The 14683-nt window shown below is 45.1% G+C and overlaps 1 protein-coding gene across 2 annotated transcripts in view; it reads left to right on the plus strand.

Annotated features, from left to right (window-relative positions):
- The window catches only part of LOC106584063 (zinc finger CCCH domain-containing protein 3), an 88700-nt gene that overhangs the window by 66675 nt on the left and 7342 nt on the right, over positions 1-14683 (plus strand). For both annotated transcript variants that reach the window (XM_014168894.3, XM_014168895.3), the window contains 6 exons: positions 2810-2891; positions 2990-3145; positions 3261-3330; positions 5729-5860; positions 12842-13011; positions 13290-13480. In XM_014168894.3, coding sequence (XP_014024369.1) covers positions 2810-2891; positions 2990-3145; positions 3261-3330; positions 5729-5860; positions 12842-13011; positions 13290-13480 — 801 coding nt within the window. The remainder of the gene's footprint in view (positions 1-2809; positions 2892-2989; positions 3146-3260; positions 3331-5728; positions 5861-12841; positions 13012-13289; positions 13481-14683) is intronic.

The following is a 14683-nucleotide window of genomic DNA, read 5'->3' on the forward strand; positions in this document are numbered from 1 at the left end:
CTCAGACTCCCTTCTATTCTCCTACTCTCTGCTTAATAAAATCACCGAAAATGCTACACTGAACAAAAATATAAACACAACATGCAACAATTTCAAAGTTACAGCTCATTTAAGGAAATCAGTCAATTGAAATAAATTCATTAGGCCCTAATCTATGGATTTCACATGACTGGGAAGACAGATCTGCATCTGTTCATCAGCTGTCCGGTTGGCTGGTCTCAGACGAATCCCGCAGGTGAAGAAGCCGGATGTGGAGGTCCTGGGCTGGCGTGGTTACACGTGGTTGTTAGGCCAGTTGGACTTCTGCCAAATTCTCTAAAAGGACGTTGAAGTCAGCTTATGGAAGATACAGTGGCTTGTGAAAGTATTCACCCCCTTGGCATTTTTCCTATTTCGTTGCCTTTTCAACCTGGAATAGATTTTTGGGGGGTTTGCATCATTTGATTTACATAACATGCCTACTACTTTGAAGATGCAAAATATTTTTAATTGTGAAACAAACAAGAAATAAGACAAAAAAACTGAAAACTTGATGTGCATAACTATTCACCCCCCCAAAGTCAATACTTTGTAGAGCCACCTTTTGCAGCAATTACAGCTGCAAGTCTCTTGGGGCATGTCTCTATAAGCTTGGCACATCTAGCCACTGAGATTTTTGCCCATTCTTCAAGGCAAAACTGCTTTAGCTCCTTCAAGTTGGATGGGTTCTACTGGTGTACTGCAATCTTTAAGTCATACCAGATTCTCAACTGGATTGAGGTCTGGGCCTTGACTAGGCCATTCCAAGACATCTAAATGTTTCCCCTTAAACCACTCAAGTGTTGCTTTAGCAGTATGCTTAGGTTCATTGTCTTGCTGGAAGGTGAACCTCTGTCCCATTCTCAAATCTCTGGAAGACTGAAACAGGTTTCCCTCAAGAATTTCCCTGTATTTAGCGCCATCCATCATTCCTTCAATTCTGAACAGTTTCCCAGTCCCTGCCAATGAAAAACATCCCCACAGCATGATGCTGCCACCACCATGCTTCACTGCGGGGATGATGTTCTCGGGGTGATGAGAGGTGTTGGGTTTGCGCCAGACATAGCATTTTCCTTGATGGCCAAAAAGCTAAATTTTGTCTCATCTGACCAGAGTACCTTCTTCCATATGTTTGGGGAGTCTCCCACATGCCTTTTGGCGAACATCAAACCTGTTTGCTTATTCTTTTCTTTAAGCAATGGCTTTTTTTCTGGCCACTCTTCCGTAAAGCCCAGCTCTGTGGAGTGTATGGCTTAAAGTGGTCCTATGGACAGATACTCCAATCTCCGCTATGGAGCTTTGCAGCTCCTTCAGGGTTATCTTTGGTCTCTTTGTTGCCTCTCTGATTAATGCCCTCCTTGCCTGGTCCATGAGTTTCGGTGGGCGGCCCTCTCTTGGCAGGTTTGTTGTGGTGCCATATTCTTTCCATTTTTTAATAATGGATTTAATGGCGCTCCGTGGGATATTGAAAGTTTCGGATATTTTTTTATAACCCAACCCTGGTCTGTAATTCTCCACAAATTTGTCCCTAACCTGTTTGGAGAGCTCCTTGGTGGTGCCCCTTGCTTAGTGGTGTTGCAGACTCTGGGGCCTTTCAGAACTGGTGTATATATACTGAGATCATGTGACAGATCATGTGATACTTAGATTGCACACAGGTGGACTTTAATTAACTAATTATGTGACTTCTGAAGGTAATTGGTTGCACCAGATCTTATTTAAGGGCTTCATAGCAAAGGGGGTGAATACATATGCACGCACCATTTTTCCTTTTTTTTTTTTGTATTTTCATTTCACTTCACCAATTTCGACTATTTTGTGAATGTCCATTTCATGAAATCCTCATAAAAATCAATTTAAATTACAGGTTGTGATGCAACAAAATAGGAAAAACACCAAGGCGGGTGAATACTTTTGCAAGGCATTGTAAATGACCATTCAAATCTCTGGCAACAGCTCTGGTGGACATTCCTGCAGTCAGCATGCCAATTGCACACTCCCTCAACTTGAGACATCTGTGGCATTGTGTTGTGTGACAAAACTGCACATTTTAGAGTGGCCTTTTATTGTCCGCAGCACATGGTGCACCTGTGTAATGATTATGCTGTTTAATCAGCTTCTTGATAATCCATCCACCTGACAGGTGTGGCATATCTTGGCAAAAGAGAAATGCACACAGTGGAAATGGCTTGCAGTGATGGCAGAGGCTTGAGGACTGTAATAGCCTACTCTAGGCTACTGATGAGTGGTGAGCTTTCTGGTGCCAGAGGCTGCCGGGGCATCACCCATGTGGGTGCTACTTGTTGGTAGTGGAGGAGTGGCTACAAAGTCAAGCGGCTATGCTACAAATGGCTGTCTGTGTTGTGCACGGCGAGGTGCGCTGCTAAACAACGGCTCCAGGACTGTCTGATCCTCACCCACGACTCCCCCCTGGCTGTGACCATTATGCTTCATCCCTGTGCTATTTCCTTCCACCGCTCAGGCCATTGACGCTATGAAAACAAACAGCTTCAGTAGACATCGTGATTTTGAACGGCTTTACTTTACCTGTTTAATTACTTGTATGTGCTATGTAAGTAATTCAGCTCTTAGCTGGCAAGTACGGCCTACATGTAATGTAATAAAACTACTACTACTGCGGTGTAAACACAGACATGGACATGCACGCGTGTCCGCACACACACACAAACACAAAATATGTCAGTCGCAATGATGTATTGATAATGCCATATTACCCCATTTTTTATAGAGGTGGTTTCTTTTTTTCTCATTCTCTATTTTCCCCAAACAGTGCGGTTGTCCAGTCCACAGGAAGTCTCCCACACCACCTCTAGCAGTTTCATCCGGCCCTCCAGCACTCGTTTTGTGGCTAGGTAAGCACTTTAGTATATACACACACACACACCCTCTGCTACCTGTACATAATTGCACAACTATATGTTTTCTTGATTGTGTGTGTTCTGTCTTCCAGTCGTGCGGTTCAGAGGAGTCTAGCCATCATCAGGCATGCTCGTCAGAAGAAGTCCCAGAAACAGTACTGTATGTACTACAACCGCTTTGGCAAGTGTAACCGTGGCAATACCTGCCCCTACATCCACGATCCTGATAAGGTGGCCGTCTGTACCAGGTAACACACACACACCTAACATGCACAGATCTCCTCAAAACCACCTGTACAGACTGGGTGGGCTCTCTGATTGGCTGCGCTGTGATCTGATGACTCTTCCCATTGGTTCCTGCAGGTTCCTGAGGGGTACGTGTAAGCAGACAGGTGGGACCTGTCCATTCTCCCATAAGGTGGCCAAGGAGAAGGTGAAACTATGTGACACACACACACACACACACACACACACACACACACACACACACACAACGACCTTGAGGTGAGAGTATGTGAAACGTCAATGTCTCTCTCACACCAGCTGGGTTGGAGTGTACTGTGTAGTTAGTCAGTTAGCGTTTGGCCCCGTCAGGTATATAGCCAGGGAGGAGGTGAGAATATGGTGTCACACACTTACAGATCTGCAAACATCGAAGGATTAATGCTAGGGGGTAGGGAAAGGGATTACATTAGGACCGACTGTTAGTCTACCACCCAGAGATAGATATGGAGACATGTCACATACAATACGTGGTTTTTAGAGTTATGGTTGGTGTAAGAAGTGGTGTATAGAGATACAGCTAGAGTCACATTCACTCGATTGGCACAGCTCCTGTCTCTGTGCTCTCACTGGCAGTATTAAGATATATACACACACACACACACACACACACACACTCCCACTGGTAGTGTACACACTCAGAGACGTGACCTGATTCTATGGTTAGGGGGGGTGCGTGTTGAAAGGAGTCTGGGTACGGGCGATGGGGGTATCATGACCAAAATGGTGGTCCCTGTCCCAGGTTTCAGATGTCCCAACATGGTTTACACCTGAACACGTACACCTTAATAGGCATGGGTACAGAGAGTATGGCATGAGTACACAACCCCTTAATTAACTAGAAGACACACCTACACACAGCTGGTTACACATACCCAATATGTTCACGGCCAGTCACACAAACTCTTCTTAAAGGTCTGAGACACACACACACACACACACACACACACACACACACACACACACCTGAACTGGATAAATCACAAATAGGTCAGAAGTATGACTCTTGTTTCAAAACTGTTTCAATTTGGCGCCAATTGGTACCATGCCAATTGCATGCTCCCTCAAAACTTGAGAAATCTGTGGCATTGTGTTGTGTGACAAATTGCACATTTTAGATTGGCCTTTTATTGTCCCCCAGCACAAGGTGCACCTGTGTAATGATCATGCTGTTTAATCAGCTTCTTGATATGCCACACCTGTCAGGTGGATGGATTATCTTGGCAATGGAGAAATGCTCACTAACAGGGATGTAAACAAATTTGTGCACAACATACGAGAGAAATACGCTTTTTGTGCGTATGGAAAATCTTTTATTTCAGCTCATGAAACTTGGGACCAACACTTTACATGTTGCGTTTGTATATTTGCTCAGTATAGGTCATTGGCTGCATCTTTAACTTCATCTAAACGACTCCCTCTCTAACAGAGAAAGAGTACAAACTAAAAGATAATAATCACATGTTTAGTACTACCAACAGTCAACACAATGGTTCATCTTCGATTATTCATTCTGCTTCATAGCTACTAATTACATAGTTACATAGTAATAAGTGTAGTTAAAAAGTCTCATTTGTTTATCTGGCCCCATAGCACAGAATAGGGTCATGTAGTGGTGTTTAACTGTGTTTAACTAGGTCAGTCCGTATAGGGTAAAGGAAAGTGGTTACACTGGACAGGGAAAGATGTTTTTCTTTAGACAAACAACCCACAGACAGGTGTCCTGTCCAGCCTCGCAACCCAATACACACGCATACTAGTAGGGACTGGGGATAGACGAGGAGCCCCAATCCTGTATCCCCCCCCCCCCCCCCAGAAATAACTCCCGAAACTAGATCCTCTGTACCCCCCACCTCCGCCCGTCCCCCCTTCCTACCCCCTCAGGCCCTGGCGACCATAACTCGTACACACAGCCAGCACATAAACGCATCATGATAGCTAGCTGGACAAGCTGCGGCCTGGATAAATATTTCTGTAGCAGTTAATTAGGTAGAACTGATCCCATCCCAACGAGCCGCCCTGATTCTCTCATTACCCCACCCCACCCTGGCCCTCTCCGTATAGCTCTCCCTCTCCAAGCTCCTTTTCCCTTGCTCTCTGTCTCGCACCTCTATCACTCTCTCTCTACATGGTGTATATTTAGACTGGCCTGCACTACTCTCACACAGCGTACCTTACTCACACACAAGAGGACATTTCACACCTGCATGCAGGCTGTCACACGCGCACACACACACACACACACACACTCTTTCTCTGTCAACTGCAATTAAGGCCATTTAACAGCAGAGGCAGTGACAGATAGTAGAAGGCAGGACCAATTTGAATGGTGGATTGGCTTGTTGACTTCTTTAACTCTACATCTGACTATGTTTTCTCTAGTATGCTATGAATTAACTCTTTCTTTCTCTTTCTCTCTGTCTTGCCTCTCTCGTTCTCTCTCTCAATTAAATGTTCAAATCCTTTGAAAATGCTTTATTGGTGTGTCATTTTTATGGAGATATTTCCAAGCAGATATCGGTAACAAGAACTTCTCTCTCTCTCTCTAGATGCCTGTGTGTTCGTACTTCCTGAAGGGTATATGTAACAACAGTAGCTGTCCCTACAGCCATGTGTACGTGTCCCGCAAGGCTGCTTTGTGCCAGGACTTCATCAGGGGATACTGCCCTCAGGGAGAGAAGGTATGACACACACACACACACATAAGAATACACACACACACAATCAGTCAGTCCCACACACATGTATGTACACACGCACTCACACACACCTACTCTCTCTCTCTCTCACAGACAGACACTCTTTTGCACACACGTGCACACAGTCAGTCAGTCACACACGTACACACAGTTAGTCACACATGTACACGCAGTCAGTCAGTCACACACGCATGGGGACAGACACAGACATTCTCTCTTTCTCTTTATCATGATCTGATGACCTATGGTAGAGAAGGTAGATATACCCAGTGGTGTAGTGGAGGGTATACGCCGTTTACCCACTCAGTGGGCATTGCGTATTTAAGTGATAATGCCCGAGAAGCCGGTGTTTGGAGGATAGATTGGCACGGGTGTTAGGCCCGAGACAAAGTCCCTTCGAGGGGCATTATTAATTTTACACAACGGGTTACCAACATATTCAAATAATGATTGACATATTTTCATTAAAAACGTTATTTCGATGAATTTATTCATATTATTTCATCCTTCCACAAGATACAGTCCCGAAACAAATCTACTGTAGGGGTGCTACCCAAGCCGGCTGGTCGTTCGTTCTATTGGTTCGGTTGCCAGAGACGGGACCCAGTCGTTCAGTCTTTTTGTTCTGTATAAATGGACACGACCCAGTCATTCATTCTAAATGTTCCTTATCCCTTGCTTGCTAGTTAGCCAACTACGGTTAACTTACAGTCGCGTCAATCAGTGCAGACAGAATAACAACAGCAGCTGCATTTGTTTAAGCTGTTTTTAAGTGACATTTATTTGGATATATCCATAACGAGCTAATGAGGCACGATTTTGCCTGGCATAGAAAATGTGCTCTCTTGTTAGGACACTGTTGTTCAGAGGAGCTAGCCAACAACACAGCTAACACAAAAACTTCAAACTGAAGCTGGAAAGACTGCAAACTAGCTGCAATTCGTTTCGTTTGACCTTTTTTCAATTGACATTTCTCCTGATCCCTACACGTTCATTACTATGGGACAGTTGGAGATTGAATTTGAATATTAAAACACTGTTGCAAATGTCAGAGAGACAGACTGTTTATACAAATCTTCGCTGTTGAAAACGAAATGTTATTCTGAAAGAAATGTGAGATAATGTCTAGATGCTTTTTATAGTGGAGATCAGGCTGGAGTGTGCTTTTAACCAATCAGCATTCAGGATTAGACCCACTCATTGTATAAACACACTTATTAATCCCCAGGATGCGTATCAAAGTAGTGTAGTGGTAGGTATACGCCATATCAATTAATAAGGCTGATGGAACAGATCAGAATGTTTAGCTTAAAATGATGATAAACTATTCTTTTTTCACATTTTCACCGCAGAAATGTGCACACGGCAGTAGGCCTAGAATGGAGCGAATGTTCCAAAATGCAATTTGCAGGAAAACACAGTTCTAAAATACACACCACACATGCGAGCGATTTCATGGACAGAGATGGAAAATATCCATAAAAAATTTTGAAAGTGGGGAGATCTAAAGATGCAACAACAATCATGGGTTGCTAATATGACTATGATAATGCATTTGGCTGCTAGACGATGAAATAAAGTTGAAAGAAAGCCAATAGAACAGGAGAACGCATATGAGGATGTCTTTATAAAATAATTGCCTCCACATTTCTATGGTGGGATTGTGGCTTTAGGCTACTTTGAAGCAAGTTAAGACATGCCTCATAATATGAAGTAAAACGTCCAGGTTTCAAACAATTAAAGAACGGAAAATATAGCGATGCTAATGATAGGTCTAACCGTCTTCTGGTAGATTCAAAGGCTTTTGCAAACTCCATCTCATATGCTACAGAAACATCACTAACCAAACACATATATTAAAGGGTAACTACACTCAAAAATCCTTACAGTGATGGAAAAAAGTATTTGATCCCCTGCTGATTTTGTACGTTTGCCCACTGACAAAGAAATTATCAGTCTATAATTTTAATGGTAGGTTCATCTGAACAGTGAGAGACAGAATAACAAAAACATCCTGAAAAACGCATGTCAAAAATGTTATAAATTAATTTGCATTTTAATGAGGGAAATAAGTATTTGACCGCTCTGCAAAACATTACTTAGTACTTGGTGGCAAAACCCTTGTTGGCAATCACAGAGGTCAGACAATTCTTGTAGTTGGCCACCAGGTTTGCACACATCTCAGGAGGGATTTTGTCCCACTCCTCTTTGCAAATCTTCTCCAAGTCACTAAGGTTTCGAGGCTGACGTTTGGCAACTCGAACCTTCAGCTCCCTCCACAGATTTTCTATGGGATTAAGGTCTGGAGACTGGCTAGGCCACTCCAGGACCTTAATGTGCTTCTTCTTGAGCCACTCCTTTGTTGCCTTGGCCATGTGTTTTGGGTCATTGTCATGCTGGAATACCCATCCACAACCCATTTTCAATGCCCTGGCTGAGGGAAGGAGGTTCTCACCCAAGATTTGACGGAACATGGCCCTGTCCATCGTCCCTTTGATGCGGTGAAGTTGTCCTGTCCCCTTAGCAGAAAAACACCCCCAAAGCATAATGTTTCCACCTCCATGTTTGACGGTGGGGATGGTGTTCTTGGGGTCATAGGCAGCATTCCTCCTCCTCCAAACACGGCGAGTTGAGTTGATGCCAAAGAGCTCCATTTTGGTCTCATCTGACCACAACACTTTCACCCAGTTGTCCTCTGAATCATTCAGATGTTCATTGGCAAAATTCAGACGGGCATGTTTATGTGCTTTCTTGAGCAGGGGGACCTTGCGGGCGCTGCAGGATTTCAGTCCTTCACGGCGTAGTGTGTTACCAATTGTTTTCTTGGTAACTATGGTCCCAGCTGCCTTGAGATTATTGACAAGATCCTCCCATGTAGTTCTGGGCTGATTCCTCACCGTTCTCATGATCATTGCAACTCCACGAGGTGAGATCTTGCATGGAGCCCCAGGCCAAGGGAGATTAACAGTTCTTTTGTGTTTCTTCCATTTGCAAATAATCGCACCAACTGTTGTCACCTTCTCACCAAGCTGCTTGGCGATGGTCTTGTAGCCCATTCCAGCCTTGTGTAGGTCTAATGCTCTGTGCTCCTAATCTCAGCTCGTTACCTGTATAAAAGACACCTGGGAGCCAGAAATCTTTCTGATTGAGAGGGGGTGAAATATGTATTTCCCTCATTAAAATGCAAATCAATTTATAACATTTTTGACATGAGTTTTTCTGGAATTTTTTTTTTGTTATTCTGTCTCTCACTATTCAAATAAACCTACCATTAAAATTATAGACTGATCATTTCTTTGTCAGTGGGCAAACGTACAAAATCAGCAGGAGATCAAATACTTTTTTCCCTCACTGTACAGCGAGCTGAGATTAGGAGCACACTCTTAAAGGGAGTGCTCCTAATCTCAGGTTGTTACCTGTATAAAAGACACCTGTCCACAGAAGCAATCAATCAATCAGATTCCAAACTCTCCACCATGGCCAAGACCAACGAGCTCTCCAAGGATGTCAGGGACAAGATTGTAGACCTACACAAGGCTGGAATGGGCTACAAGACCATCGCCAAGCAGCTTGGTGAGAAGGTGACAACATTTGGTGTAATTATTCGCAAATGGAAGAAACGCAAAAGAACTGTCAATATCCCTCGGCCTGGGGCTCCATGCAAGATCTCACCTCGTGGAGTTGCAATGATCATGAGAATGGTGAGGAATCAGCCCAGAACTACACGGGAGGATCTTGTCAATAATCTCAAGGCAGCTGGGACCAATGTCACCAAGAAAATAATTGGTAACACACTACGCCGTGAAGGACTGAAATCCTGCAGCACCCGCAAGGTCCCCCTGCTCAAGAAAGCACATATACATGCCCGCCTGAACAGAACAAAAACAAACCTGTGAATTTCTGACTCAGTTGACAGCCTCATTTATCTGTTTCAATAGTAGGCCTACTATTAACCTACTTGCACAGTGCAGCTTGGGTTGGCCTGACTTTGAAAGACCAAAATGGGATGTATCATTTTAGGTCATTCAGAGTGTATGTCGCTGTTTCTCAAATCATTTTTCACAAAGGGCACCTTTCCTTTGTGCACCGTTTGGGAAATGTTTGGTAAAATGTGTGTATACCCACTTCTCCAGGCATCACTACACCACTGTACACACCATCGTGGACATACTCTCCACACAAACATATAAACTGTCCTCCAAACAACCCTGGGTATGGAGGGACAGCTGTTGAGAGTGAGGGCTTGTCAATAGTGACATAACTCTAGTGTCTGAGTGACACATTGAGGACCAGAGGTTAACAGTGCAAGGCCACACAGACACACATGACCCCCCAAAAAATGTAGAGTTCCCATACACACACCGCTATGCCCACTCCTATCCTCTCTTTCCGTCTGTCTCTGTCCCTACCAATCCTATATCTGTTCATCTATCCCCTCCCTCCCTCCCTCCTATAATCCTCTCTCTGTCTCAGTTGTTGTTTATGAGTGTCTGTGTAACACATGCTTTTTCACACTGTCAGGCCTCATTTAAATATAGCACAGAGAAATGAGGATATATAAAACCAAAGGGCATTAATATTTATTCTATTAGCTGAAGTGCTTAGGTCTGGTGTGTGTGTGCTCGCGTTTGTGCGTGCACATGTGCTTGCTAGCTGGTGGCTGTGGGAGGGATAGCAGGCAGTAATTACAGATGGAGGAAGTGCTGAGGATGGCACTATGGGGCAGGCAGGCAGGCAGACACTCCAGCAGCTCGGGTTAACCCCGCTTCCCTCTCCATCTCCATCCTCTTTTCTCGTTCCATCTCTCGCTTTGTCTCGCGCTCACTATCCCTCCCTTCCTAACACTCTTTCTCTCTCTCTCTTATATATATCCCCCATCACTACCTTCTCCCCCTTTTCTATTCTGTATTACTCTTTTGCACCTGTCTCTCTCGTTTTATCCAATTTGGACCCTCTTGGTCCCTTTCGCCTTCTCTCATTCCCTTGATCTCCCACCTTTCTCTTGTTTCTCCATCTCCACCACTCTTTCAACTTCCCTTCATCTCCTTTGAACCCCGTTCCACCCCCCTTCCGTTTCCCTCTCCTCTCTCCTCCCCCTCTCTCCCCATCCCCTCTCTCTTCCCCTCCATCTCCCTCCCTCTTTGCCCCTCTCTTCCCTCCCTCCCTCCCTCCCTCCCTCCCTCCCTCCCTCCCTCCCTCCCTCCCTCCCTCCCTCCCTCTCTGTAATGGTAAATGTGCTGACTCGTCCTGGTTTGGAACGCAGTGGAGAGAGAGCTCTTCTAATAGACCCCTGAGACGTCCCAGCATTTCTTAAATCAAGTGGAAAATGATTAACTTGGTGTGGAATAAAGATGTTCTGTCCGCTTTCACTTTTTTTTTTTTATCTTCCGTTTCTTGGCTCTCGCTCTCTTTCCCTCTTTTCAGTGTTTTATGAAAATGAGAATGTATTTGACTGCTGGCAATTGAGTCTTAGTAGATTTGGCATTTGGCTCAGTTTTCCCTCCTCTCCTTACGCTGGAGAAGGGCTCTAAAAACGGTTGTAAGTCTTTGTATGGTCCCATTCCCTGGTCTAAAGACGACCACTTCTTGGTTGGATTGGTTAAAAACAATTTAAAGCCTCTTCAATCTGCATCTCTGCTCTCAGACTCTTGAATGGTAACAGACTGATAACATAATAGAGACAGACAGGCTTTGCTAAATTTGGTAAATAGTGTCAATGTTTACGTTAGGGCATGAAAACATATAGCATTACGGTGTGACTTTGAGTGTTTTGGTTTGCCGCCTCAGAAAAGCTGAAAGTGAGAAGTCTAAGACCTACACTGATCTGACCCCTAGGGTACAGGAACATGGGTGGGAGAAGGGCAGGGGGTCTGAGTTTGGGAGTTAGTGGTACTGGCTATAGTGAGGGGTTGGGGGTATAGCGGAGAGAGAGGTGCCTCATCGGGGAGAGGAGAAGGGTGCCCGGACTGGTTCAGGGCTGAGGGGACCATGGGGTGAACTGGAGTCCAAACTGTTCCTGGAAACTCAATCTGCAGACCCCCACCCCTCACACAAACGCACACCCCTTACCCCCAACCTCACTCTATTTCTGGACCAACCTGCTCCAGGCTGCCCCCCACACACCACATACACACAAACACGGCTCGCACCCCATAGTGAGTATAATTAGCTTTTCTGACAGGTGGGAGGGATCGAATCTCCCTCAGAATGAAGTTACCAATTTACGCCCATATTACACCGTCACACACACTCTCACTGTCACATACACTCTCACCAGACCTTCATCTGTATACTCACTCAGGCACACGCAGTGCTCTTAAGATGACCATGTTCAAGCGCACACACACACTGAAAAACAAAGCTTTGAAACACATACACTGAGTATACAAAACATTAGGAACATGACATAGACTGACCAGGTGAAAACTATGATCCCTTATTGAGGTCACCTTTTAAATCCACTTCAATCAGTGTAGATGAAGGGGAGGAGACAGGTTAAAGAAGGATTTTTAAGCCTTGAGACAATTGAAACATGGATTGTGTATGTGTGCCATTCAGAGGGTGAATGGGCAAGACAAAAGATTTAAGTGCCTTTGAATGGGTATGGTAGTAGGTACCAGGCACACCGGTTTGAGTGTGTCAAGAACTGCAACGCTGCTGGGTTTCAAGAATGGTCCACCACCCAAAAGACATCCAGCCGACTTGACACAACTGTGGGAAGTATTGGAGTCAACATGGGCCAGCATCCCTGTGGAACGCTTTCGACACCTTGTAGAGTCCATGCCCTGACGAATTGAGGTTTTTCTGAGGGCAAAAGGGGGTATAACTCAATATTAGGAAGTAAACAACATGTTTTTTTACACTCCGTGTAGTAACAGACCAGTCTCAAACTGTCTTCTCGGGTTATGTTAACCTCCTGTGTGTTTTATATAATAAGTGGTATCGGTCTGTCCTCTCCTCCAGTGTAAGAAGAAGCACACCTTGGTGTGTCCAGACTTCTCCAGTAGTGGCTCCTGTCCTCGAGGGGCCCAGTGTAAGCTCCAGCACCGTCAGAGGGCCAAACGCACCGCTCCTAACCCCAACCCCACCACAGGCCCCTCCGCTGCCCCGGCCAAGAAGGCCCGCACCAAGAGGTCAAGAACAGGCCCTCTGTAAAAATAATTAAATGACAAAGTGAAATTAATTAGATACAATTTATATTAAATGTTTTTTTAATAAAACAGAGCAAATAGATTACATTACAAATTGAAAACAGACATTTTGGAAAATGCATAGGCCCACAACCGTAAACCAACACAGTAAAAACAGACATTAATTTATATTGCCAGATGTGCACAGATTAGATTACATTTCGATGTCAACAATGTTTTCTAATCTCCTCCTTTTCCACTTCCCCCTCTCCTCTCTTCAGGCCTAGCCTGTCAGTGGTTCTACCTGATGACCAGGCGGCAGAGGGTTCTGCTCAGGCAGATCCAGGGACACCCTCGTCTTCTTCTTTGGGTCCTCACAAGACCAAGCTCCCGTCGTTCATCTCCCTCTCCAGCTCCCCCGAAGACACAGACGCTCCGGACACGCCCCCTGCCGACGGGGCAGAGGTCACAGGTGAGAGGTGATACAGTGACCAGGAAAGTTAGTCTAGTTCAGGGTTGTGTCCTACAGAGGTCAGGAAACTGCCTCTATGGACGCAATGTTGACTCCTATGACCTGGAGGGGTGTGCTCAACAAACAGGGCATTGGAAAATTGTGGTAATCATTGCGACCACTGTGATTCTTCCAACTGCCCCATGTTTTTAAAACATAGCTCGGATGGCCCACTGCTAATCGAGGAAAGATGTTGAATGGATAAAAAAAAAAAAAAGATCAAATCAAGATGCATTCAAATTATTTGTCACATGCTTCATAAACAACAGGTGTAGACTAACAGTGAAATGTTTACTTACGGGCCCTTTACTTAGGAGTAAAGTGACTAGGTAACAGAATAGATAATAAGCAGTAGCAGCAGTGTATGTGATGAATCAAAATATTTAGTGCAAAATAGTCAATGCAGATAGTCCGGTTAGCTATTTGGTTAACTGTTTAGCAGTCTTATGGCTCGGGGGGGTAGAAGCTGTTTAGGGTCCTGTTGGTTTCAGACTTGGTGTATTGGTACCGCTTGCCATGCAGTAGCAGAGAGAAGTCTTTGGTGGTTGGCGTCTGTGAAAATGTTTAGTGACTTCCTCTGATACCACATGGTATAGCGGTCCTGGATGGCAGGGAGCTCAGCCCCAGTGATGTACTGGGCCGTACGCACTACCCTCTGGAGCATCTTACGGTCGGATGCCAAGTAGTTGCCATGCCAAGCAGTGATGCAGCCAGTCAAGATGCTGTCAGTGGAGCAGCAGTATAACCTTTTGAGGATCTGAAGGCCCATGCCAAATCTTTTTAGCCTCCTGAGCGGGAAGAGGCGTCGTTGTGCCTTCTTCACGACTGTTGGTGTGTGTGGACCTTGTTAATTCCTTAGTAATGTGGACACTGAGGAACTTGAAGCTCTCAACCCGCTCCTCTACAGCCCCGTCAATGTGCATGGGGGCGGCCCTCCATTTCCTGTGGTTCAGGATCAGTTGCTTTGTCTTGCTGACGTTGAGGGAAAGGTTGATGTCCTGGCACAACACCGTCCTCGTCAGTGATCAGGCCTACCACCGTTGTGTCGTCAGCAAACTTAATAATGATGTTGGAGTCGTGCGCAAACAGGGAGTACAGGAGGGGACTAAGCACGGACCCCTGAGGGCACCATTGCCATGGGGTAAATATTAGTGGATGAGGAAA

This window comes from Salmo salar, chromosome 23, assembly GCF_965601325.2.
Source record: "Salmo salar chromosome 23, fSalSal1, whole genome shotgun sequence".
NCBI classification, from domain to species: domain Eukaryota; kingdom Metazoa; phylum Chordata; class Actinopteri; order Salmoniformes; family Salmonidae; genus Salmo; species Salmo salar.